Here is a 27,408-nt window from a genome sequence, read left to right on the forward strand (position 1 = left end):
GAATGTTTCAACCTGCTGTGTGAACATGAAAAATCATTGCACATTGGCTCATATGGGCTTCTTATTTTTCTTCCTAAATATACATTTATTTGTAGTTTTTAGAGTAACTATTTTAGAAAGCATACAGAAACTCTTGCAAAACGTATAAAGGAACGCAATATTTGGATTTCACTTCCATACAACAAATTCAGCACAATATGCTTTACAAAGAATAAAAGGACCGATATCAATTTTAGCTGTTAAGCTGATAATTAATTTCATGTTATGGTCGATAATCAGTATATTTGATGCTATTTTGCCTAAATAAAAGAAAAATTGAGCACTAAAAACTAAAAACAAAATGCTGCAAGTGAATTTAGGTATTTCCAGTATGAACATGGACATTCATTTATGCTAAAGATTATATTTAAAGGTGTTATCAAATTGTTTATTTAAATATTAACTTTGAATGTTAGATGACAACAAAGGTAAATGTATCTAAATGTAAAAATAGGAGGAATTAGCTGCACAAGTAAATATCCAACAGTGGCGAGCAGGACGAGGGCCGTGGGAGAACGGCACGGGGCCGGTGGCGTGATTACTTATGAGTCTTGTAACTTTCATATAGATTTCCAGCAGCTGGGAAGAATGGCCCAGTTTAGAAAAGCACTGTACCACAGTGGCGAGGAAGCTGACAGGCTGGATTATCTCCTTCTGACAGCCCAGGAATGCGACTGTCTGGCTTTGGCTACCGCGAGATAAGACCTGGCTGACAAAGGAAGAAGTAACATTCGTTTGCTTTCCTCTCGTTTATCTTCAGTAACAGAAGCCCAGTGATGGTTAGTGATTGTAACAGCCAAAGAACGATTATGTTTTCACACTTGCTCGAAGAGGAAAGTATTAAGGTGTTGTTTTGATTTTAAAACAATCAAAATACAGGTTGACCTCAGCAATGACACATCACAAGAGACATAGTGCTACTAAACAATACAACACTACCAACGATATTTTCAACCCTTGTTACTCAACAGGGGCAATTCTAGGACTTCAAGCATTATGATCTAACGTGGCTCACAAGAGAGTGAGGGTTTGAATCTTCCTTGACTGACAATAAAAAAAGGTAAAAGGCAATAAATCAAAATGGCATTATGGCGCCTCCATGTCACGGTTATTATATTGTCTGCTATATTTGTTTTTTTATTTATTAAATACATGCAATTGGTTGATGAAACATTTATTAAAATTAAGATACAATTTGTACAAAACGAAATTCGCTTTAAAGAAAGGCTTTTAACAATGCAATGCAAGTAAACGCGGCGCGCCGGCGCCTCAGTGTCACGGTTATTATATTGTCTGCTATATTTGCTTTTTATTTATTAAATGCATGCAATTGGTTGATGAAACATTTATTAAAATTAAGATACAATTTGTACAAAACGAAATTCGCTTTAAAGAAAGGCTTTCTACAAAGCAAAACTTAATGAAGTGGTAAAAATCATGTCTGACGATTTACAAAACAAAACTTCATTAAGTGGTAAAAGTGTCTCCCGATATATTGCGCATCTTATGATCCTATCTTTTATTATAATTGTTTTTGAGCTAAAATGGAATACACATCATATAGGCTATATACACACTGTATATGTTTCTTTTATCAAACATGTTTGGGGCCAGTCAAGGGGTAATTAAACTGCACGATCAGTTATCGGTAATGATACGTTATTGCAAATGTTTATTGCTAATGTTTATTATTGCAAATGTTTTTCATTTGTTTAATAAATCTCATAATGATGGCACATCACTATATCATAGTCATAGCTTTTATTTCTATCTCAAATGATTGGCGGTCGGTCAGGGGGTAGCCTACCGTGCAAAGAATCAAATAGGCTACAGTTGGAAACGACGTAGACCATTAATAACACAGACTGTTAACAATTGTTTTTAATTAGTATTTAAACATTCTCTATGATAAAAAATGTTTGTAAAAATTATTTTAATAACACGGTTTTGGCGGTTATAGAGTTCTAATGACGCTGTTCAACTATAACCGTCGGTCTCACGGTTATATACTAATCGTCACACCCCTAGCACTACCGTTCAAAAGTTTGGGCTTTATTCAGCAAGGATGCATTAAATGGATCAAAAGTGACAATAAAGGCATTTTTAATGTTACAAAATATTTATATTTCAAATAACTGCTATTCTTTTGAACTTGATATTCAACAAAGAATCCGGAAAATATCAGTTTCCAAAAAAATTTTTTTGAGCATCAAATCAGCATATTAGAATGATTTCTGAGGACCATGTGACACTGAAGACTGGAGTAATGATGCTGAAAATTCAGCTTTGATCACAGGAATAAATTACATTTTAAAATATATTCAAATAGAAAACAGCTGTAATAATTTTCACATTACTGTATTTCTGATTAAAAATAAATAAATGCAGCCTTGGTGATAATAAGAGACTTTCTTTCAAAAACATTAAACCCATTTCCAACCCCAAACTTTTGACCGGTAGTGTATTTGTCTTTGAAGTTATATTCTTCTACGTATATCATCCTCATGCAGTGAGCTCGACTCACTGCCACATTCAAAAGACTATAGACTATAGAAAAAAAAAAAAAAGAGGCTTACATTTCAAACATCGGTTTCTCTAACTCCTGACCATGAAGAAGTAATTGACTCCCATTTAAGATTTCTCAGCCTTGGCTATGGCTTTTCACAGAGGTGTGGACATCACATCACTTAGTGATGGCACATCATAAAAATTTGATCCTCTGGTCCCAAATTTGCCCTGCTGAATTATTCATTGACTTTACTGCAGTCCAACTAAAAATAGACACTTCTTGTTTCTCCTTAGCTTAAAGGCTTTAACACCGCATACTGTAGTGAAGCTAATGACGAGAGCATTTCCTGAGATTCCCAGCAGTCACTTTGACAATGATCTTTCTGCACATGAGTTGCACATCATTTATCAGCGCACCTGTCACAATTCCCAGCAAACAGAATTAACAGAACTCGAGGCCCTCAGAGTCGCATCACATCTGTTTATTTAATAGCATTAACGGATGAGTTTAATTTTCAAGCTCCTATCTGCACTGCTGCTGTTTGTGATCAAATAAATCTAATCCTGCAGAAAAGTAAGAAGAAATCTCATGATCTTCTCAAACAGCTTTATCTATGAGGTTTAGTTACACACTATTAGTTTGTGGCATATCTACTCACCTACTTTTACACTATGTGACACTCCGTTTACACAACACCGTATTCAACTAAAAACTGAAAACCTTTTATGCGTTTTGGCCTTTCATTTACATGACAAAGGCGTTATGGGGGCCTAAAAAAATTAAAATTAAAATTAAAACGGGTTTCAAAGTGCAAGTTTGATACCGATACCGTAATTGCCCTGGTGTAAACTACAAAAACGCGAATTTGTGAAAATATTGATGTCATGCACATGCATATTACTGCGTGTTCAGTCTGTAGGCGCATGGTGTTTCTTTACAAAGCGACGTCGCCAACTACTGGCCTGACAGCAGAATACAGAGTTTTTAATAGTTTTCACAAAACAGTAATGGGGATCATTTTGACGACGTTGTCGTCTGCACGCAAAAAACGCGAAGGAAAAACGTTTCCCTTTTTTTAGTACATCTTTGTTGTGTGAACATACCCTTAAAAGAAAAAGTTCTTTACAGAACCTTAAAGGGTTCTGTCTGCCACTTAATTGAACCTTTTAGGGGTTCCCATCATGGGATCATTTTATTGATTTAGTTTCAATTAATGAATTGAATTCATTTTGAATTTCAATTGAATTCATGAATTAACCAGCTCGTAAACATACTTTATCATTAGAAAAAAATTAAATATCCCATTAAACACTGTTATGCAATAATTTAAGACATTTCTCGTATTATAGAACCTTTTTGGCATAAAAATGTTCTTTAAAACTGAGTCAAGAACCCATGGGAACCCTAGGGATTGTTATTCAAATGAGAAACCGAAAGCATTTCTGTGGTCAGCCTGCAATAAATAAATAAAACAAAACATTTTTGCATGCAAATGCAGCAGGTTAGGAAACCAAGTGACCTTTTCTTGGGGTTTTGCTCCCAACCTGCATATTTATTCCTTATAAATATTACGGTATAAGGGTCAACAAGTTCCTGTATGCCATTTTAGAATTCACAACAGCTATGAAAAATATATTACAAAATATCCTGAATAATGTCATAACTCACATCTGAGAGACTTTAACTTTAATTCTAAATGACATCATTCCAAAAGTTTTGTGCATTCAAATAAATCTGTTTCACATTTACATGGATCTATCAAAGCCATGTACGCAAGTGTGCACAGATTAGATGTCTAATCTGTCTGGTTTCTGGATCAAGCACAAATTTAATTACATCTCCCAGTGACACATACTCACGTGGCGTCAAACTGAGGTGATTTAGGAGCAAGCGAGGCTAAACGACAGTAACTGTAGAGAGCTTTACCATGGTTAAAAGAAATATGAATGAGAATGTGTAGGTTATATTCCCAGCATCAGTACAGCATTACAAATGATTCCACTGAGCAAAATATCCACGGTCACAGATGTGCAGCCACATAAAACCCGATTAAACCGAACAAAAACAGGCCCTGAATCTTTGAATTGTCATGTTGCTGTAAGATGTGCATTTGAAGAGTGTATTAAACTTGCCTACCAAAATCTTGCACACATTTTGGAGCTCTGTGTTACTCCCTAAATGTTAAAAAGTTAAGTTATACTGCATATCTTACAGCTTTCACAAAAAGCAACACAAGTGTAATGGTAATAGCATATGTTTTGGTGATATCATAGTATTCTTTAAAGTACCTTGGAGTGCCATGCAAACACCATGGTACAATAAAATAATCATTCAGTAGCAAAGTACCATCTGAATTCAATCCCTGTACAATAGTACATCAACAGTTTTGGAGAGGTTGCCAAGTCTCTGGATTTAAATTCTGGCATCTTTTCTCCAATCTAATCATCTCACACAGTGACACTATATTCATACTGTACTAGATTTGTATGTAAAATTAGAAACAAACTTGCTACACTGTAAAAATGGAAAGATATCCAAGGCACCATTTTGGTTCCTCAGCTTGCATGCTGGCAAAACCCTCTGAAGAACCGTCTTGTCAGGGTACTTTAAATATCATATTGCATACTCAACACAAGGTTCATTAGTACCTTAAGCGTAAATATTATTACTCTAAGGAACTAATATAATATGCTTATTTTAGGGTAGATAAGGTACAAACTGTCCATTTAAGGCAGGGTTTCTCAAACTCGGTCCTGGAGGGCCACTGTCCTGCACAGTTTAGTTCCAACCCTGTTCAAACACACCTAGCTGTGAGTTTCTAGTGATCCTGAAGACATTGATTAGCTTGCTCAGGTGTGTTTGATCAGGGTTGGAGCTAAACTCTGCAGGACAGTGGCCCTCCAGGACCGAGTTTGAGAAACCCTGATTTAAGGGTGGCAAGCTGTTTTTCACAAATTTTTTTTTTCCACTTTGAAAGAGCTTCAAATATATATTTCAAGTGATTTCACTCTTTTCTTTATAATGGGATACTGGATGAATCATCTTTAGAGCACTTTTATAAACGCATGGGTTCCAATTTGTAAGTTCCTCAGTAAACTGGCCTTTCTGAAAAGGTGCCTTGAGCTTTCTAAGGCAGGGTTTCCCAAATGGGGGTTCACAAGTTGATCTAAATCTAATATAAAATATTAACTTAAAATAAATAAACAGGGCACGATAATTTGTGACATAGCTTAGTGAGGTTGTCTGATATAAAGGCTGTGTTTAAAAAAGAAGCGTGACACTGTGTTTACGCGAGCAGTTTGTGATTGGTGTGTTCACAGTCAATGCAGTGAACTCCATTCCTGCATGTGCTGAAAGTTTAATATGCATTTTGGAGTGTAACGTGCGCTAGGTTTACTATTTACACATTTGCATGATTTCCAAAAATCAGCATTTCAGACGTATTCCACCAAAATAAAACCTCAAGGATTATATATTCTTAAAAGCTTGAGGATATTGAAGTTTGAAAATGAGTAGTTCACTTTAAAATGAAAATTAGCCCATGATTTACTCACCCTCAAGCCATAGGTGTATATGACTTCCTTCTTTCAGACAAATACAATCGGAGTTATATTAAAAAAATGTCCTGGCCCTTCCAAGCCTTATAATGGCATTGGATTGCAACCAACAGATGGAAGCTCAAAAAAGTGCATCCATCCATCATAAACGAACTCCACACTGCTTCGGGAGGTTAATAAAGGCCTTCTGAAGCAAAGTGATGAGTTTGTGTAAGAAAAATATTTCTATTTAAAACTTTTAAAGTAAATTAACTAGCTTCCGGCCAAAAATTAATCATGGTTAATTGCATCTAACATAAAAGTTGTATACATATATATATATATATATAAAACTTTTATGTTAGATGCAATTAACCATGATTAATTGATTTGACAGCACTAATAATAATATAATAATAATTATTATTATTATCATCATTCTATTTGAATACAAAATATAAACACCTACTTACATTAAATATTTTATTTATTTACTTGCACTTCATGTGACCTTTAACCAACATCAAAAAATTGTGAACATGCAAGTGTGTCAATCAAATTTTTTTATTTATTTTTTATGTCTAAGGTGTTTGGCTGAAGAAAAAAAAATAAAAAATAAAAAATTGGGGAACCCCTAGCCTAGAGGGTTCTGCAAATGTCACAATTCAAGGAACCCCAAACGGTGCCTCAAGCATCTCTTCATTTTTACTATAGTATAAGAAATTGAATTCTGTTGGACTTTTAAGCAAGAGCAATGATTTTAATATCCATTGTGTATATTTCAAACATATTACAGTAAGCATGAACGCATAAATCTGAATCTGCATGTTAGTAATCAGATGCTTGACCATTTAAAATGCAGGCACACTTGCTTCTGTAAACCAACAACACAATAGCACAAAGCAGTATCCTAATTTTCTGTAAATTCCTACAGTATAAATCATCCTGTTTTTATTACGAATGGAAAGACCATTTACAACAACAGAAGTTAGTCTTATCACACTTCCATTTGTGACCTGTGCTTTTAATTGTAATATCTCAGGAGCAAGGTGATAGGCTGTGGTCTCCACTGTTCCTCAATGATTTGCTGAAAGCCAACACAGCACATGATGCCCTTGGCAACACAAAGTTGCTGCCTCCTCTATTTCAGCAGGGTAAACAAACCATACTAATACATATAGGTGCGTTAAAAAAAATGAATCATACTTCTGATTAATCTCTCACTTAGGCCTATCACAGTTTGTGCAGTTGTTGCTAACATTAATAAACCATGCAGTAATTCCCAAGGGCAATATTTTTTTCCACGTCTGGATGCAAATATACATTTTAAACTTTAATTCTCATATATTGCAGCTGGGAATGAACACTCCTGTAGCAAACCTTCCATTGAAGATTAATGTTACAAGTTGTCCATGCGGAGAAAAACTGACACCACACAAGGAAGAATACATGTAGGCTACAGTACATCAAGTAGGCTACGCTTTCAACAGCAACTTACCATAATACGCAGACGGGACTATGGATTTTCTTGCCATCGCAGCGTGGACGTATGTTGCTGGGTTTGCAGGCGCAGGTTGGTTTGAAGAATACAGTGTCGCTCGCCAAAATCCAAGTTTAATAGATTCCCTCACGCGACTAACACGTCAGTGATGTTTACAGCGGAGCGTCATCAAACGTGCGGAGCGCGCGCACCGCTCAACACACTGTCCACTGTAGTGAGCCAGCCCAGCATCAAAGGCAGGGTAAAGATGTACAAAATAAAACCAATAAAGGTGGATTTATCCGGTCTGGGACCGCACAAGCTGTCTGCAGAGCGATATTTCAATGTTATAATTGGACTGAAATTTAATTTAGAAAGAAAAAGAAAAACATTTAGTAGGCTACTAACTTTGTGATGCTGCATTCACGTACACTATAGCCCAATTCTGCTAATAAAGACTGCAGTTACTTGCACATTTATGTGACATTATAGGCAGAGCTTGAACGCAAGCTTATTTGGCCAGTGTACTGTGTTCGGGATGAATGAAGCTGTCCGTGAAGATAATGTTTTGAATGTCTCGTGCGCGTGACTTTAGCGCGGTCGAGTGGCAACAAGCTACATTGCATCATCGAGGTACAGGGATTGGACAAAGAAACTGAGATATTGGCCAATATAATGTTGGCGGTTTCACGCCTATTTGTGCGGCTTGGTGGCCAATATTCACTGATTTTACATTCCATCAGTAAAAGTAGAAAGTGGAGGTTGAATTAGATGAGCAATAGCACAGCTGTAAACAAAATATTGCAATCCACACTACATAGGCTAATGGGAGACATGGAGTTCAAAAGAGGACAAGTTGATTTGATACAATAGCTATGGTGTCCAGGGTAATGTCGGCATACCACCACGTAATGCAAACCACATCCAACAGGAGTAACTGTCGACGCAAGAGAAAGCTGTCTGAAAGGGATGTCCAGGTACTAACCTGGACTGTCTCCAGAAACATAAAACCACAGCTGTCCAACTCACTGCAGAATTAAATGCGCACCTGTTTCCACCAAAACCGTTCTTTCCCACTGTGTGGAGGAGCCTCATAGAGGCTTACAGCCAGACTGTTCATGCCCAGAATGAAGCACATGGGTGGATCACTGATGGTTTGGGCTGCAAAATCATGGCATTCCCTACTGTGCTTAATGGGACTGTTACTGCCAAGGACTATCGAACCATTCTGGAGGTCCATGTGCACCTTATGGTTCAAACATTGTACTCTGAAAGGGGTGCCGTGTATCAGCATGACAATGCACCAAAACACACAGCAATGATTGGAACGTGAATGGCAGAATCGTTTGTTGAACACGAAAGTGAAGTTTCACATCTCCCATGGCCTGCACAGTCACCAGATCTAAATATTTTTCAGACACTTTGGGGTATTTTGGAGGAGCAAGTCAAAAAACGTTTTCCTCCACCAGCATCACATGGTGACATGGCCACTTTTCTGGAAGAGGAATGGCTCAAAATCCCTCTGGTCATTCCCAAAAACGAATTGGTGCTGTATTGGCCACAAAAGGAGGTCAACACCATACTAATAAATTATTGTGGTCTAAATTTGCTCAAAGTAGTCATTCTACTCCTCTCCGGGTTTTTATTCCAACACTGTAAAAAGTGTTCAGTTTCCTTAAAAAAATTTATAAATAAATTGAGTAAACACATTGCCTTAAATAAATGTAATGCTTAATTGAAAAAAATAAGTTATGTGAACTTGACAATTCCACATTACTTAATTTTTTCAATTAAGCATGAAGTTTATTAACTTAATTTTAAGGCAACAGGTTTCCTATTATTATTATTTTTTTTTCAACTGATCCCTTTTTACAGTGAGAAACCCGACTCCAAGCGATGATGGAGCAAGAGCTGGGAAAAAAAACAATGCTCTGTCTTTCAAAACCTGTTGCAAAATTACAAATCTGAGAAATAAAGAAATGTATAAATGCTCTGAAAAAAAAAAACCCTGCTATGCACTGTTACATAAGTTAAGTTACATAAGTACTAAATATCACCATTCATGGAACGTCACTTCTGGCCAATTATCAAATTATTGTGTAGAATTTAATCTAGACTGTAAACATGAGAATAATCCATTTAGGGCTCCTCAAACTGCCACCTGGGGAATCTTGTCACCCTTTTAAAAAGTGCTTCAATATAACCTCCTAATTATCCCCTTGAGATTCTCCAGCAAGTCCAATATTATTATACATGTTTATTTAATAATGTATCAACATTAATAATACAAAAATAAAAAAACCATCCTGAGAAATAAGCCAAAACAAGTATAAAGCTGTTAAATCAGATTTTTATTTTATAATATCCTCCCTCATGTGCTGGGCTGGTGCTGTGCTTTGAATATCTTTTCTATCTGATGAGCTGTGGAATGAGGTGCTGCGATGGCAAACAATAAATTGAAAATCTATTTCGTTCTCCCTGAAGGCCTCATGTTTCCGCTCTCTATCCAAAATCTCAAATGCAACCTTAGCAACCGAATCAAATCTCTGCTCTCATTTGTGTGGAAGGTCATAAAGGGCCAAACCTGAGACCTGTCAATCACTTTAAGCAGCTGGTAAAAGGTGGTCTGTGCCTTAGACATGGCATTTTGAATTGGGTTGTCCGTTCCCTGTCTCACATTACTGCAGGATTGCAAATTGAAAGCTGCATAAAAATGCTACTATGTCTTCTCTATGTAATAGCTCAGGATGTAAAATGTTATTTAATATGGCATATTTAAAGGTAAATTCTGTGTATTTTTGTCTTGGCATTAGAGCTATTATAGGTAAATAGGGCTGAAACAATTCAGAGCCAGTTGATTTTATTTATTACAAACGCATGGTTAAAAGGTTTGCAGACAGACCTACACCATCACACATTAATGCAATGCTTGTTTGTCTAAAGTTCCTGCAAGAAAAACAGTTTTCTCTTTGAGAGGCAGTTATAATATCACAAACAATGCTTAACAACACTAGATGGTGCCATATGCATGCAAATCTAGGGTCCTATCTATTAAAAAGGAGAGCTGGTTATTTTGCAAGCCTCAAAGCAGTCTATCAAAGCTCAAACAAAACAGTTCCAGCAGCATCATTAAATTCTTATTAAACTAAGTCGTTATTTTTGACAGCTTAAGAAAAAAAGAAAAGGCACAAACAGGGGTAAACACAATAAATAAAATGTAAAAATTTCACACTTATTCAGTCATGTGTACCACTATAGCACAAGTAGGCCTACATCTGACATTGTTGTTACTGGTATTATCATATATATATCTTGCTTTTGAAATGAGGCCGACATTAGATGTCTAACATTGTAAAAAAAAAAAAAAAAATCCTCTTCCCCAATATCAAAACAGTATGTAATGTGATATTATGATATGATGAAATAACTGTTTGGCAGAGGTAGTTACAAATAATGAAAAATCAGGCGTGTTAATATACAGTGCATCAAAATTTAAGACAATTAGTTTCATTACATTTAGTCTCTCTTCTTTTCCCGTCCTCTGAAAGCATCCATGAAATTGAAGGCCCCCAAGTACATACCCAGGACAACTGATTGCTTGAATGGGATGACACTGTAAAGAAAAATTAACAATATTAAAAATAAAAATTCTAATGCTTCATATTAATTTGCACATATGTGGGTCTCTGAACACACAAGTTACTAAAGTCTGAAATCAAATCATCTTTGATTTATTTAAAACTATAAATAGCTCACATTACAACATATAGTAAACTCTTTTTTGTTGTTGTTGTCGTATCCAGACGTCCTATCCACAAAGAGAGAAATGATCATTTCAAATTGGAGCAAGGTGTCCAGAAAAAGGCCAATGTTCGGGACTGAAAATAATGACCAGGCCTGGAAATGAGATCATTCACACCTAATGCACTGAGATTCAACACTCATCATCATGCTGGAATAATATATTAACAAATGTAATTTGTGATTTGATGATTTAAGTGATAGGATTAGAATCAGGACGGTTATTCATGTTTCTGTAAAAAAGAAAAGAGGGCATTAAAATAATAAAGAATGCCTCTTCCCATTCACATACTGCAGCCTTGATAATTATGACTCTACTGTCCAAAACACATTAAATACCAAACACAGATTGCAATTAATTGGCCAATTTTATGCACTGAAGTCTGTCTCACAGCCCACACAAACAGGTGTTGCTTTATCTCCTGAGTTAGCATCAGTAATTGTCACAGCTGCATAAGAAAGAGCTTCTTAAGGGTCCTCTGTTTTCAAGCCACGGCCGGGTTAAAGGTGTTGTGAAATACAGGCACTAGTGCAGCTGGAAAACATTTCACCTACAACTGATACAACTTGCGAGACTAGTTGCAGCTGTGAAACTGAAACTGTGCGTTTCTCCTTAAAACACAACGTTCTTAATCATTCATATGAAATAAGCAGACTAATACAGTCTCGTAACCACAGCAATGTGCATAATTCAATTGAAGTTCATAAATACAACAAGCAAACGAAAAGATGTCATTTTCACCTAAGCAAAAGTGAAGTCAGCACAGGAACACAATGAATCACAGTGTTCCTGTCATTCATTCGGTGTCTTAATGTCCTCGGGGAGATGAGTAAATCCACACACACACACACACACACACCCCTGTCCTATGAGGTCAGTGCTTGAGAAACAGTTTTGTTCCGTGTCGTTGCTTACGGCTAAACTCTCAGACCTTTAGTTCACTCTATATACTTCTCTCAAACCCACTGGCTCCCTCTTTACTGCAGCAGATTTCATTTGACATCAATAGTGAAATTATTCATGTCACATCCCCGACTCACTCCACAGACAACGGCAAATTTATGGGTTTAACTTTCTGCAGAGCTATTCTGTTTCTATCCACTGCAGGGATCAAGCCTCAGACAGCGTAAGGACCAATTAAATGTGTATTTCCATTTACACAAGGGACATTAGTTTTGTATACGTGTATTCAGATGTTCTACTGCTGCCATGTAAATGTGATTTAGTCCTTTGAAGGCAAAGCTGAATTTTCAGCATCATTACTCCAGTCTTCAGTGTCACATGATCCTTCAGAAATCACTCTAATATGATGATTTGCTGCTCAAAAACAATTTCTTGTTATTATCAACAATGAAAACAGCAGCCCTGCTTAATATTCCTGTGGAAACCAGGATCAATTTAAACAGCATTTATTTGTAATAGAAATCTTTTCTAACATTATAAATGTGTTTACTGTCTCTTTTGATCAATTTAATGTGTTTTGGACCACAGTAGGTTGTCATTGGGCGCTTCTCAAACAGAAGGCTGCGTTCTAGTAAGGTTGCATATCTCGGCTGCCACGTCATCAAGCTCCGTCAAAGGACGCCTCAGGCCCTGTCCCAAATGGCACCCTAAACAACTTTGCATCCTTCAATCACCCACAATCCTTTGCACACATTCCGAAAAAAAAAAAAGAAAAAAAAACTGGGAACCCACAGAGAGTTGTAATTACCAGTACTGCATTGATAGAAAAGGCAGTTAAAGGGGTGGTTCAGGATTTTGGACATCGGACCTCATTTCCAAGTTAGCCTGGGTGTTATTTATCAGTGGAGACAGTTTTCAACATTTTTCACCCAGTCCTTCCAGTTGCATAGTTCGCCGGTGCTAGGCTAGCGCGAATCAACGGTATCTGCTAGCCTGCCATTAAAAACAGTTTTACCCACTCCACAGTACACCAAAATCAAATAAATTATAACGCCAGACTATCGATGTAAATGTCTGTTGAGAGAATAATGTTAGAAATCAAACTACCCTTTCATCTCAATGATCGCATTACATTTACAGGAACTAGTTTTCTCAGCAGTGGCGGAATTTTACTTTGCAGTTAGTAGTACTGCGCCGAAAAGTAAACAGAACAGAAGCGCACTACAGTCGGGACGTCTAGCTAGCTAGTAGTAACCTTGAACAACGATAATGAAACATTCGATTGTAAACTAAAGAACTGGCAACATGGTGATTCGGTGTGCATTTCGAAATTGTAAAAATCAACCAAATAGATGGTCACCAAAAAGTTTCCACAAATTTCCATTGAGAGATCCAGAAAGGAACCAACTGTGGCTTCTTGCTGCTGGCTTGGACAACGAGACACTGGCCATAGTCCTATGTCTTGTTGATTTCTTCGTGAAATATACTCTGCTTCTGTAGTGATGAGTGTCAGCGGCAGGTAAATACACTTGCGTGATTGTCATGTGGACTGGCTCTCTCGGTTGCCTAGGTAACTTAATATCACTCCGCCGCTGCTGTAGACTGTGCTAATAAATACAGGGAACAAAGTATAACTATTGCAATGCGATGAAAGGGTAGTTTGATTTCTAACATTGTTTTCTCAACAGACATTTACATCGATAGTCTGGCGTTATAATTTATTTTATTTTGGTGTACTGTGGAGTGGGTAAAAGTGTTTTTAATGGCAGGCTAGCAGATACCATTGACTCGCGCCGTTGATACCATTGATACCATATAGCACCGGCGAACTATGCAACTGGAAGGACTGGATAAAAAATGTTGAAAACTGTCTCCACTGATAGAGAACACCCAGGCTAACTTGGAAATGAGGTCCGATGTCCAAAATCCTGAACCACCCCTTTAATATAAAGGTTTTTAATATAAAGTATTTTTCAAACTATAATTTTAATAGAATTTGAGTCATGACCATAAGGGCAGATACATTTATGACATTGCCATGCGCACTTAGAAGACCGACTCATTCTAGCATTTAATGTGGAGGAATACTGTAGTCTACAAGCCTCTAAAAGGACTAGTCTAGAATTGAGAAACACCCATTACGTTCATATAAGAACAATTATATCATGTTTGCAGTTGCTTAGAAAGCCTTTTCAACTTATATTTGAAGCTGAAAAAACAAAAACAAATAAAAGAGGGGTATGTTGGAAAGATACGATGTACTACAAAAACATTTAAAATACGAAACATTTTTACAAATAGAAAAACTGTTACATATAAACATTCCAAACACAAGGACATGTTTTTACCTGGAGAAGTTTGAGATAAGCAAATGAAACTAACTTACCCTTTTAAAGCCCTTAATAAGTATAAGGTCTTTGGAAGTAAAAGGTAAACTTGGTCTGTCAGAATGGCATTGACAATCCTCTTAGCAACATAGTCTGGCTCCAATATGGGCAGCAGTCGGGGCCACCTGCACACAAGGCACATGCTTTCATTTAAATGGCTATTTTTTTACAAACAGATGAATCCAAAATGACTTTATGATTGGGTACTTAAAGGATATTTAACTGCATTTTACATTCATGTCCATAGCCTTAATGTCTCTTTCACTCTCACACATACTTGTTACGTTTCAAATACAAAACACGCTACATGCAATGCTAGTTTCCAACCAGCATCAGATGACCGAAAGTGGAACTATTCAGACAACATTTGAAGGGTCCATCAATACACAAAGCAGCCCCAGCCCTTAGGCAAAGGACCATGCTGAGGGCTATGAACTGCTACGGGCTATGAACTTTTTTTTAAGTTGCCAGAGGCAGCATTTTTTAGCATTGCTGTTAAACAACAACAAAACAGCGTCTTCTCAACACATCAACAACGAACCAAACTCTTCCAGTCTCAGCTACATCTACGGTGTTTAAGGGTCAAAGTAGACATTGTTCATGGGCAGCCAATGAAGACCATAGACTGGCATTATGCAAATTTGTCACAAACCTATGTAGGTTTGAGCAGGAAGAAAGACTGGAATTACTGACGACTCATTTCGGCAGTTTAGAACCGATTCTTTCTTTTAGGAGACAATAACTTTATTTGTTGTGCTTTTTGATCTTTGAAACTTTGCAGACCTTTTACATTCACAAACAGCTATAATACACACTGCCAGTCTCCATAATAGGGGCACTTGAATGTGGGTTTCCAACAAAAAGCTGAGAAAAACATGTTTTAGTCAAAGACAATGATCAAAACATTAGGGGTGTAACGATACCCTCATGTCACAATTCGATACATATCACGATACGATACTCCAAGACATATGGTGAAAGGTTAACAAAAAAAAAATGTGCTGTTGCTTAAAATGTGTTACATTGTGGGTGTAAATGAATAAGCTTGGGCTTGGACTTGGTGCTGATAACCCAATGCACAGGACACCAGAATAGAAATGTTCATGATTATGAAGCTGAAAATAAAGAATTATTTTAGACGAATATGCTTGCTCTCTGTCACTGACTAGATTTATTTAAAACAATGTAGGGCACTTTTTTACTGGTAACATAAGACATTTGGCATTATCAGAACCCACAAATATTCCCCCATTGCATTATTATACATTATATATTGTAGTTTAATGTAGTACTGACACCAAAACTCTGTAAACTTTCATTTTTTCATTTTGGGTGAACTATACACACAATACAGATTGTCACTATCCACGATACATATTGTTGCATTTTTGTATTGTGATACGATATATTGTTACACCCCTACAAAACATAGATGAAGTAGATCAAGTCCATCAACACCACCAAAGCTTGTTGTTAACTCTTCGTGGGCTTGACATTTTTCTCTATACCATTAGACAGTTTTGATGTATATGCTATTGAATGTTTGGTAAACAATTTTCTATCAGCTTCCTCAGCTTTACGCAGACCTTTTTCTTCACTTGATTTTGGAGCTGGAGAAGCTGTACTATTTCAGAAGACCAGTGAAAACATGGATTGCTGGAAAAACTTGTCAATGGCAGGGAAGTGTTGTGTCAAATTATATTAAAAAAAAAAAAGTTAAAAAATCTGCAATAAACCATTAAGTGACACAAACTTAATGATCATAGTAATTTAAGTTGCGTTTGTGTCAATGGTGATTTGTTTGTCAAGCTCCATGAAGCACAGCCACAGTCTGTGTCTCTATTTTGATTGTATACATTTACAAAGCAGTGTGGAAAATCCTGCCTACAGAGATTCTGATTATGGCTAATTGGAAAACGACAAGGAACTGAGATTGAATGGCCCTGAAATGATGTCCTTACGACAATTTGAGAGTGAAGCAATATTGAGAGATTGATCATCATCATCTTAAAAGTAGGTGTTTTTTCTTTAAATGACGTCTTCTGTTCCCTGTTCAAATGCTGCAGCTTTAAATTGAAAAATGTGTTTGGGGATGAAGTGCAGTGTAAAAAGATATATTCATTATTTGATATCACAACTTTTTATCTTTTGTAAAATCAGCTTATATAATTAATGTGGGTCAGATAACAATATTTTGAGTTTCTATTTATTAAACCAATCTCCTTCATTGTATTAACTCAAATTTTTAATTTCAATGAACAAAATTTTAAGGCAACCGGGTAACTTTAAGTTAAACCAACAATATTTTTTTTACAGTGTGTGTGCAAGCTTACTTTGTATTGCAGCCATCAAACAGGCCTGTGTTGATGAGGTATGGGCAGACGATTGTGGTTTTGACTCCATCCTTCCCCGCAGATATCAGCTCATATGCCACAGACTCGGCAAAACCCACAGCAGCAAACTTGCTTGCGCAATAATCTGTGTGGAAAAGATAGGTAAGTTAGGAGACATTTGTACAAACGTGGTAGTGACACTGCAAGGTAAACCAGTTTTAAGCATTCCAGAAACCAGCTCATTAAAATCTCCATGTAGTAATAAGTCCTGGGCATATGCAAACTAAGAGAACAAACAGACGTCACAGGAATTCGCAACATCATCTCAGATATCTGTTTCCTGTTAAAGTCTACACTTTTATTTAACACACACTTGCTGGAATAAAACCACACTGAGACTGTGATCTACAAGTTGTGTATTAAAAATTAGTGTTCATTCATATCTGCTGACAAACTTAAAAAAAATATTAAAAAATAAAATAAAATCTTGCCAAACATGTTGTTTGAAAGACTTAAAGCCATGAAGGACTTTGTTAGTGTTCCAAAAGCACCTCTGGTGAGAAAGCAGTTATATGTAAGAGATAAGAGGACATGGGTGAATGCTTTACCTGCCAGTCCATTGACGCCTATCAACCCTGCAGAACTAGCAACACAGACCAGATGTCCATGGTTCTTGTCTGTCATGGCGGGCAGAAATGCTTTGTATGTCTAAAACAGAGGCATAACCACAAATGGACACTTATACAGAATATTGGCTACAAAAAAAACAAACATAAAGTGCCATATAAAATTTGATAAAATGTAGAAAATGTGTCAATCCTACCCAAAAGTGGGACATTGCATTAACTCTGAGTGTCTTCTCAACAATTGCATCAGGAGTGTCCATGAACTTATTACCACTGACTATTCCAGCATTGTTTATTAGGATGGTGACATCGCCGATTTCACTTTTTACCTAGAAGTCAACAAATAATCAATATGAGTAAAAGATTCTGGACAGTTAGATTAAGATCTCAAATGAACCATTTATTAAAGTTAAATGTCATTATATTATGGTGTACCATTTGGTTAGCCATATATAATTGTATAAATAAAATTAACTCGGGAGGCCAAATGGACCTATACCTTTTGGAGTGACTTTCCCTAAAAAAAAAAACGTATGAATTTACAAAAAAATTATTTTCAAAATATTTTGACAAACTATTGTATTTTGCCTTCTAAGTGCTATTAATAATGATAGGTAGTACCATTCATTTTCTTTTGAGTCGTTTTTACTTTCATTTAGCCTACATAAAAACACACATTTAGCCACACCCCTTCAGGGTGATGCTGCCTTACACCAAGGTCCTGACTGACCAATCAAAATCAAGTATTGGTCAGAGATAACAGAGCTGCAGGAATGACATCACTTTGTAGGCCAAAACGCGGAAGTGAGTTAGCATTTTAGCACTTCCGACCGGTCCTCCCGTCCCGAAGCTAATGGGTTTTTTGAATGGGGTTTTGGTTAAATGCCTGAAATAAGGTCTGTGGTGACACTTTCACGTTTTATTCTACGACATAAAATACATCAATATTACCCCACTCATGATTTTTTTGAAGTGGTTGCGCATCTTGAAAAAGGAGATTAAACATCATCACGCCGAAAAGGTAAGCTCAGTCTGCTTTTATAGCCTCTTTATGCTTATAATTGTGCTCTTATAAACTATTCTATCTCAAAAGTTCTAGGAAATTGTTTTTAGATAAAAGCTGAAAGAGTTGTCAGAAGCTTAGTCATGGTGACGTTAAATTTGTGGGACAGTGGTGTAGTTCGTTTATAGCTTACCTTTAGCCTTTTAAATTATCTTGATGGACAAAACATGCAAGTGTCAAAGTTTTGCTGATCACAGAGCTTGCTTTTAGTGATAATCCAAAGGTCTATGGGGAAATCCTATTGGGGTTTTCTCAAGGGAACTAGCCGGTTGGCCTACAAAGTGACGTCAGTACTGCACTACTCTATGGTCCAATAGTTTAGCGGTCATGACACAATAATATATGACAACAGAATGCCACGCCTGACCAATCAGAATCAAGTATTGGTTGCCAGGGACAACGGTCCAATATATCCACCTTATTCCTGGCGACCTTACTGCGTATGGGTGGCACTTCCGGTTTGGGGAACTTCCATTCAAAAAGGCTGAAACGAATCTTTTCAAATCATAAGGTTGCCCTACAAATAAAGCTGATCCATCAGTTTGACTGGATGAGCTGTCAATTTTCCTTCATGATTGATCTTCAGACATCATGAGAATAACGTTTTTAACTTGTGTATTTTAATGTGACATGTTATAACAAGAATATCTATGGCAAGAGCTCTTTTCAGTCGCCACTTTCTTTTCCTCGTGATTATTTTCTTTTTTCCCTTAGCAATCTGCTGTAGAAGTATTAAAAAGGACAACATATACTGCACATTTGTGGTCTGTTCTCCCGAATTTAATTATTTTAATAATTCACTGCAATGCATGAAGAATCTCTTGTTATTCTCCTCAAACCCTCAGATCTCTTTCCATGTTTGTTTTCACAGGTTAATGCAATTTATAATCTGTCAAAATGACGGAAATCACTTTGAAATAGTATCACGTAATGGTGAAGTTAATGAACATTTTTGATTAAAGCAACAAGTTACATAATACTGACTACAGTGATATTTATCCCGTCCGTTATTGCTGTGGAAAGACTGGCGATTTTGGGGTTATTTGGTCTGTTGAAATACCTTGTTGATGCTTTTACACTTTTACATTTCCTTTTAATGTTCGATGGTTGAAGGGTGAGTAGATTAATGCCATCTCATTGTGACACTTTTTTAACGTATTGCGTTCATAGAGCGAGCCTTTTCACTGATTGTCTACAGCTTAGCGGAAGTTACACCCATAATTTGTGCAAAGCGTCATGGGGCGTAGGAATAAGGTGGATAGTTTAGCACTCATTAGGCAAAAATAAAGGAATGCAGAATGTCACAGGACTGACCAATCAGAATCAAGTGTTAACAAGTGCAGTTATAATGACATTTAAAAGTGATGCAGAGGTGTGTTGCAATACCTTAGAATTAGATAATGCATTATAATGTTAGAAAAAAATAATTTTCAACAGCATTTAACTCCAACTATGTACTCAGACCACTACTGGTTTTGAATGAAATACTCTTCATTCCAGGCAAACAGCTCACAAGAGCAGGTTTAAACTTGGATTACCTGATCTGCGACTCGGTAGACCACATCTCTATCACCGCAGTCACACTGATAGTAATGTACCCTTGACGCTCCTTTTTCTTTAACCTGCTTTGCGGTTTCTTTCAAACCATCCACATTAATGTCCCACAGCACCAGTGAGACGTCGAGTGGGGCAAACTCAAGGGCCATCAGTCTGCCAATGCCACAGCCTGCCCCAGTGATGAGCACAATCTCTCCAGACACATCTTTCTTCCTCTGAGGGACGAAGAGTTTTATGAGGAATTCCAGGTGGTAGTAGATGGTTAACGCTATCAACTGAAGAGTCTCCAAGAGGAAGTTCATTTTGAGAGGTGCAGAAGATCTTATGAAAACTATGACAAAAAAACCCAATGAATCACAGTGTGACTAAGACAGGCTTATACAAACAAAGGAGAAAACCAGTATAGTGAGAAACATGTTGAATGAAAAGTAAACTAGTAACTTACTTTATGTTCCTGTCAGTCATTAAGAGCTATTACATTGCAAATATAAGCCTGAAGAAGGTCTGTTACAGAATGTAACACGGTTTACCTTACTGTGCGATTTACAAAGTCCCCGGATGGTGAGTTGTTCTCGTGCAGGTCGCAGTCGGTAAATAAATAGTTGTAATTCAAATGAACATGAACCAAAGACGACGAGGGCTCGCGCAGACGTTAAGAATGACGCTACTACCCACTCCTCCTCTTCGACCTTGTGGAGAGACTACAGACACACGTACTTAACCAGTACGGCAGGTTGACTGGAGTTTACCTGTTTGAGTGAAGTCGGTCCACGGGACGGGCTAAGTGAGAAACACTGCGGCCACGTGACTCAGCTGACTGCACTGATTTGTGGGAGTTGTGTAAACTTGTGTTTCGTGTTGACTGATTGCTACTAGAGCTGTTGGACTCCCCATGTTCCACCGCTCCAGACCAGACACGTCATCTCGCCCGCCATCTTGGAACGGTCAGCGAGTCTCACGCACACACATGTTAGATCAATGTTGTGAAAGCGCCGAGATTTAAATTCCCCAAGATATGGGATAACCTTTCACAGGTGAGAATGTGTTGGTTTGTGTTTTTATATGTATTAACTCAAAATGCAATGTTTTACTGTGGTAAAAATTTATGTTTTTACATATGGTAACATTTTAATGTCTTGTCAGCTGACGCCTTCGTATGGAGGAATAAAAATATATTTTCCGCCATAGAATAAACAAATTAAAAGGGCAATTGCGACTTTTTATCTCACAATTCTGACTTTTTATCTCGCAATTCTTTTTTCCCCAGAATTGCGAGATATAATCTATAAAGTATTAGGAACATCATTGGAAATTTTAAAGTTAATTCTGATTCAGCAATCACAAAGTGGGAACTTTTGAAGTATAAATGTCAAAAATTCTCCATACAGTTTGGTAAGCAAATTTCTAAGGCAAATGATTTGAGAAGCTCTGTGCTCATAAAGGAAATAAATAATATTTTATGTCTATCCTCTCCTAGTGAACAGGACAAGGAGAAGTTCACTGAGATCTTAATGTTCTTTATGCTGAGAAGGCCAAAGGTGCATTTATCAATTCAAAGGCAAAGTGGCTAGAATTTGGAGAGGAATTCCACTTTTTTTTTTTTTTTTATCTAGAAAAAAAAAAAAGAGAAGAGGTGAGTGGAAAAGGATTTCTTCCCTACCCTTGATATTGATGGCACTTTGACCTCCGATGAGAAGTTCTTTTTCAGAGGGTAGACATAATGCTCTTGATTTACCCTTAATATCAACTTTAAAATCAAGGATAAAACATAGTTTGGCCCAGGAGAAATCTATGGTTTCATATCCCTAATTTGTTCAAAAGTGTGGCGGATTAAAATTTCTGCTACCATGTGACTTTGAATGTAGTATGCTTCCCATTATATTTTCTAATTTTCATAAGCAGTCTCTAGAAGCTTTGAAATTAGGCTAACCTTTTTAAACATAATTTCTCTCCATAATCATGCATACTATGGAATAACCAAAATGTGTTATCTAAGAAAAAGACTATATTTAAAAAAGAATGGTTTGATAAGGGAATTATTTTTGTTTCAGATTTGCTAAATAGTAATGGTGAAGGTCATACATATCAACAATTTACTTCCTTCTCAGGTAATGTGTCTTCGTATAGAGATTACCATAAAGGCATCTCATCTAAATTGCTTCACCTTGTGAAAACACATATCCATTATAACTCAATTGTTGGGCAGATTCCAAAATGATTTATTGGAGGTACTAATATTAAATGATTAATGAATCTGAACAAGTTTTTGGTGAACATAATCAAAGTATTCAGGAGTCGACTATTCAAAAAATCGACTCAAGTAATTGAGAATGATCATCAGTTGAAATCATCTATCTATCTATCTATCTATCTATCTATCTTGCATGTTCTAGTACATTTTTCCTTTTTTTCCCCCCTTTAGTTATGACGCTGTTTTAGAGTGGATAAAAAGATAGCAAAGACTTGCTAAAATACATATCCTTGATTTTATGTTATTATCTGCATACGTAATTTAACTTTACATCATGCCTGGCTAGCAATGCTCTTAAGCCTTGAACATATTCACAAAGTAGTACAGCCTCTCAGACATTATCGGTCAAGTGGTGAAAATATGAAAAGTTGGGTCTTAATAAGCTACTGAAGAGGGCCATTAAGGCAGTGACACCGTAATAATGGAGAATATCTTCCACTTGCGAAATGGCTTAATTTGTAAGAAACAAATATCTCATTGAGACATTTCACTTCTGCAGTAAGATGAATTTATTGTATTCTGTACAGCTAATGGCTCAAAAATCTTGCTTTGATTTAAACAAGAACAAAAGCTGTTGAAAAGTTGTTAAAAGAAATGCATTAATCATCAAGTTCAGACGTCAAACTTAACCTCACTACAATGTTCAATGAGCGAAGCAGACTAGCTAATGTGATGAGATTCTCAGAGAACAAAGCAACACAGTGAAAAGTGCTTTTCATTCGTCGTGATGTGACCCAGAAATAGTTAAATTATTATACCAAATGTCCCATCTGATGGGTGATTCCATTGTAAATACAGAGAATTTGAAAATATTTCTTTTTTTTTAAACACAAACCATATGGTCACAGAGAACACAAATGTACATTGTACATTATGGAGGAGTATTCGGCAGCAAAGACAAAAATAAATAAAATGGCTTCACATGAAATTGGTACAGTGCAAGCTCTACGCAGAGTAGGAATAGGTCATTTAGGATGGGTGTCCATGTTTTAATTCTAATCCATGAATCCTCCATATCTCTTCTGCGTGCCAGGCAGTGCCGTCTCGCCTCCGTCCTCCCAAGTGCGTTTCAGAAACCCATTGCTTTTCTGGGTGTCAAACCATTCAGGCCTGCCCACTCTGCGCATAAACCCCCCGTATCGCTTCTGCAGGTCTCTCCCTGCCTCCCCTAGACCACTGTTCCCCTGTACGCTCCTCATGAAGCCCCCATAGCGTTTGACCAAGTCCCCATCATGCTGCTCATCTGACTCTGAGGTGAGACCGATTCTGAGGATCTCTCTCAGCAGCTCCACTTGCTTGTCTTCAGCTCCACCCTCTGCCTTGTCCCTCTTCATAAAGCCTCCATATTTCTTACTCATGAGCTCTGGGTCGTCACTCTCTGCTTGGGCTCCCGTGCCGATCTCTGCTGCTTTCTTAATCATGAAGCCCCCATAACGCTTCATGAAGCCTCCGTATTTCTTGGTGAGAAGGTGGTCTGCGCTCTCTTCCTCTTGCTTGAGGCTGTCGATGGCAAGGCGATCCTCTTCTGTGAGGATGTTTTTGCAGACTTCTAGTTTTCTGGAGTCCACAGTCCCTTCACACTCTAATGTGCAGGTCTAGAGGAGAAATGAATGACCGATCAATGCAAGGAAACATTTGGTCCACCAGAGGGCACACACATTCAGTCTGCTGAATTCAATGCAGCTGCACAATAAAGAGTGCCAATAATTACTTTTGACAATCTGCACGGTGGAAAATGTCAATTCAATGAAGCACTCTGAAAATCCGGTCACAAGAGAAAGAGAGATAGCTAGACTTGAAGAACTTGCTTTGATTTTGTTTTGATTTGAATATTATGCTAAAGCACTATTAACTCTAAGTGAAAATTATATCACTTGTGCTTGTATACTGCGTTCACATAAGAATACAAAATATAAAACCAGACATTTGACTACATAGAGTCTGTTCATCTTTTGTTTAAATTCAAAGTCACATTTTCCCAAAGGTTTATGTATTATTTGAAAAAAAATTGCAAACTCAATTTTAGCTTATAGTTTAATAAAAATACATTTGTTTTACTGAATCTATTACAGAAGAATGTATGTCACCTAGGTGACATAACCTTTGTGAAAAATAGGTAGGTGTACTTACTTGAATTGAATGTGACTTGTTGTATAATTTTAAGTCTTAGAATATTAAAAGTTTTTACTATAAAGTACATTTTAAATAATGTTTGAATCTCTTTTTTCATGCTTTAATGTTTACTGACATACTAAAAGCACATGCACAGTAATTCATTATAATTGTGTCTGTATTGTTATTCAATATTACATTTATAAATAAATAAAGTTCATAGATTTTTAAACGTACTAAATTGTAACTTACACATTTACACTTTTGTAATTACAAATATATTTAAATATAAGACATATACATTTCAGTAGAAATGACATTAAAGTATATTTAAGTTTACCATAATGCGTGTCAGCAATTGCATTCTACATAAACACATTTTTTTTAAAAAGTTGCTGCTTTACATTTTTTTAAGTAAAATCAACTTGGATGTTTGTCATTTCAACTTAAATTATGTTAAACTGACTTAAATTTTTTTTGTTGATTCTTATATAACTTCAAAAAGTTGAAAATTGCCTATTTTGATGAGTTAAAGCAATGTAAAAACATGTTGTCATAACTTATTGATCATATTTCTTTTTTTAATTATAATTACAAAGATGTAGGCTACTTAAAAAAAAAGCGAATTGCATTTGATATCAATTTGAACTATAATACTTTTCATTTAAGTGCAATTAAGAGTTTACATTCATTGATTTAAGAACATCACCGAGGGCTCGTTTAATCTGGCAAACAACCATTCCTTGCCTTATATTAAGTTAAAAAAAAAAAAAATCTCAGTTTCTTATTTAGCATCTTTATTGCAAATAAATATTGCCAAGATTTAAATATAGGAGGGACCAGGGCTAGTTGGTCTATTACTATTGTCTATTACCAGTTGGTCTGGTAACTATTTCTCAGGTACACTGTAAAAAATGAATCATGAGTCTTGTAATTTTCATTAAAAAAATTGAGGTGATCATTAAAAATATTATGTATATTTCATTAAGAAAATTGTGGTTCAGTGTTTATTAGAAAATATTGAGAACATTTCACTAATAAAACCAAGAGATGCATTTTCCTATTTTTTTTTAGGAAACATACACAATTTTAAGGCTTGAATTGAGGAACTGATAAACCTCATAAAATTAAGGAAAATGGGCTACCTATTTATTTTAAGAGAATTAGCTAATTTATGCGGTTTTATTTAGAGACGCCATTGTTTGTTCCCAGCATGCTTTGCACATGGCTGGAAATGGAGAGTAAATCTTGAAATTAAGTGTTATTTCATGTGTTTTTGAGTAAAGGGAAACATCTGTTAATGTTTAATGTTCAGGTATGTTTCACATTTGAAAGAGTTTCTATGTTAAAGTTTTGATCGTTACCATTGTGCAGAAGAGTAGGGCTTATGGTTAGGTTGTGAATAACTGCATTTTTTAAATATTCTGAAGCATATTGTTACATATATGTAGCAATAACTCTGCTAGTGATAGTGCAGTAGCAAGTTTGATTCTGTACTGTCCTAGCAGCATACAGTCTTTTAATAAAACAATATATCTCAAATTTAAATATAAACAGGTCATATCCATTCACTTGAGAATAAAAAATACTTCAAATAAAAAAGCACATTTCACTAAAAAGTTGTAATTAATTATGTCATAGACTAAATAAATTAGGGAATTTTACATGATTTATTCAGGTAGATTTCATGAATGAAATCAAGCTTTAACTACTCAAAAATATTATGTGTAATATTGTTACCATAATTTTTTTAAGTAAATAGCAGTAACATTTTTTACAGTGTAGGTTCCGGTTTGAAAGTCAATTTATTTGACTGCAAAAAGCAATTGAACATTTCTGCCATAAGAAAAAGAAGTGAACTGAACAGTTCAGCATGTTGTCTCAAAATAAGGGTAAGTCGTCACGATAGAATGCCATTTTGTAAACAGTAAAACAATTATGAAACAGCAAAAAAAAAATGTATATTATAATTAATAAATTGTATGAAATCCACGTGTGACAACTAGCCCCGACCTGACTTCTATGAAAAAATCCTCTTGTCCTGAGAACACATCTTAAACTTTTTGTTAAAATCTATGGTCATTACATAGTTTCAGACTTTTGTCTGAATATGGAAATGAAACTCACCAGTGTGTCGATCTCTGTCTGTTGCCTGAACAGCCGGTAAACGCAGAGCGCGCAGTCTCTGCCGCATTCAGCTCGAACCATCAGCACGAGACAGGCGCTCAAAGCCAGAGTCCACCAGGAGTTCACAGTTAACGCCATGGGCTACAAACGAGCAGTTTACCGTTACTTACATGAGGAAAATGCAAAGCAATCTGTTGTAGAGTCTTTCAAATTTGACATAAAAGTGGTAAATATAATATGCATATAGGCTACTTTAAATGAGCGCGCAAAAATGATTATTTATAGTACGCGCATTTGCGCATAAAAGAACCAATCAATAGACCAACCAACTCATCCAGCAAATTAAACGATTAGTTAATAAGTTTAATTATCCTATTTTAAATTCTGTACAAAGTTTACCTGATTAGGCTACAGCAGGCTAGTTTCGTGGCAGTGTCCACCGTAGTGCTGAATATGTTGTTTTGGAGAAAGATCTCTCGCCAGGTCTGGTGCAGAAGCGTCTTCAGTATCTCAGCTCGAGGATAAACTCCACACCTGCTCTGTTGAGAAACGATGGATACTCGCAACTTTTAAGCAGTGTGCCCTCATGACGACACGCCGTTCGCATCTGACGTCAGCAGGAAACATCACGCATAGAGTGACGGTGGTGACTTTTTTTTTCTTTTTCTTGCCTGATAAAATCA

At 36.4% G+C, this 27,408-nt stretch overlaps 3 protein-coding genes across 4 annotated transcripts in view; all 3 read right to left on the reverse strand.

Annotated features, from left to right (window-relative positions):
• slc44a5a (solute carrier family 44 member 5a) overlaps positions 1 to 7,783 on the reverse strand; it is a 93,342-nt gene extending 85,559 nt beyond the window's left edge. Inside the window, exon 1 of the mRNA XM_084412724.1 lies at positions 7,583 to 7,783. Coding sequence (XP_084268850.1) covers positions 7,583 to 7,619 — 37 coding nt within the window. The 5' untranslated portion in view covers positions 7,620 to 7,783. The remainder of the gene's footprint in view (positions 1 to 7,582) is intronic.
• A 2,586-nt stretch (positions 7,784 to 10,369) lies between these two features.
• Positions 10,370 to 21,182, reverse strand: sdr16c5a (short chain dehydrogenase/reductase family 16C, member 5a). 2 transcript variants are annotated; one of them, XM_084410875.1, is made up of 7 exons: positions 20,766 to 21,182; positions 20,217 to 20,566; positions 17,813 to 17,944; positions 17,598 to 17,697; positions 16,990 to 17,134; positions 14,656 to 14,781; positions 10,370 to 11,177 (listed from the first exon to the last, which is right to left on the reverse strand). In XM_084410875.1, the coding sequence occupies exons 2-7, from the start codon at positions 20,535 to 20,537 to the stop codon at positions 11,081 to 11,083; spliced, it is 921 nt and encodes a 306-aa protein (XP_084267001.1). In that variant the 5' UTR covers positions 20,538 to 20,566; positions 20,766 to 21,182; the 3' UTR covers positions 10,370 to 11,080. The 2 variants fall into 2 exon arrangements, with proteins under 2 accessions (XP_084267001.1, XP_084267002.1); XM_084410876.1 differs by having other exon boundaries at positions 10,410 to 11,177; positions 20,681 to 21,059.
• Positions 21,183 to 22,971: 1,789 nt separating this feature from the next.
• penka (proenkephalin a) lies at positions 22,972 to 27,269 on the reverse strand. The gene is made up of 3 exons (XM_084410614.1): positions 27,125 to 27,269; positions 26,726 to 26,866; positions 22,972 to 24,081 (listed from the first exon to the last, which is right to left on the reverse strand). Exons 2-3 carry the CDS (start codon positions 26,861 to 26,863, stop codon positions 23,482 to 23,484), a joined length of 738 nt encoding a protein of 245 aa, XP_084266740.1. The 5' UTR covers positions 26,864 to 26,866; positions 27,125 to 27,269; the 3' UTR covers positions 22,972 to 23,481.
• Positions 27,270 to 27,408: the final 139 nt, after the last annotated feature.

The sequence above is a fragment of the Rutilus rutilus genome (assembly GCF_951802725.1).
Source record: "Rutilus rutilus genome assembly, chromosome: 6".
Lineage (NCBI taxonomy): Eukaryota > Metazoa > Chordata > Actinopteri > Cypriniformes > Leuciscidae > Rutilus > Rutilus rutilus.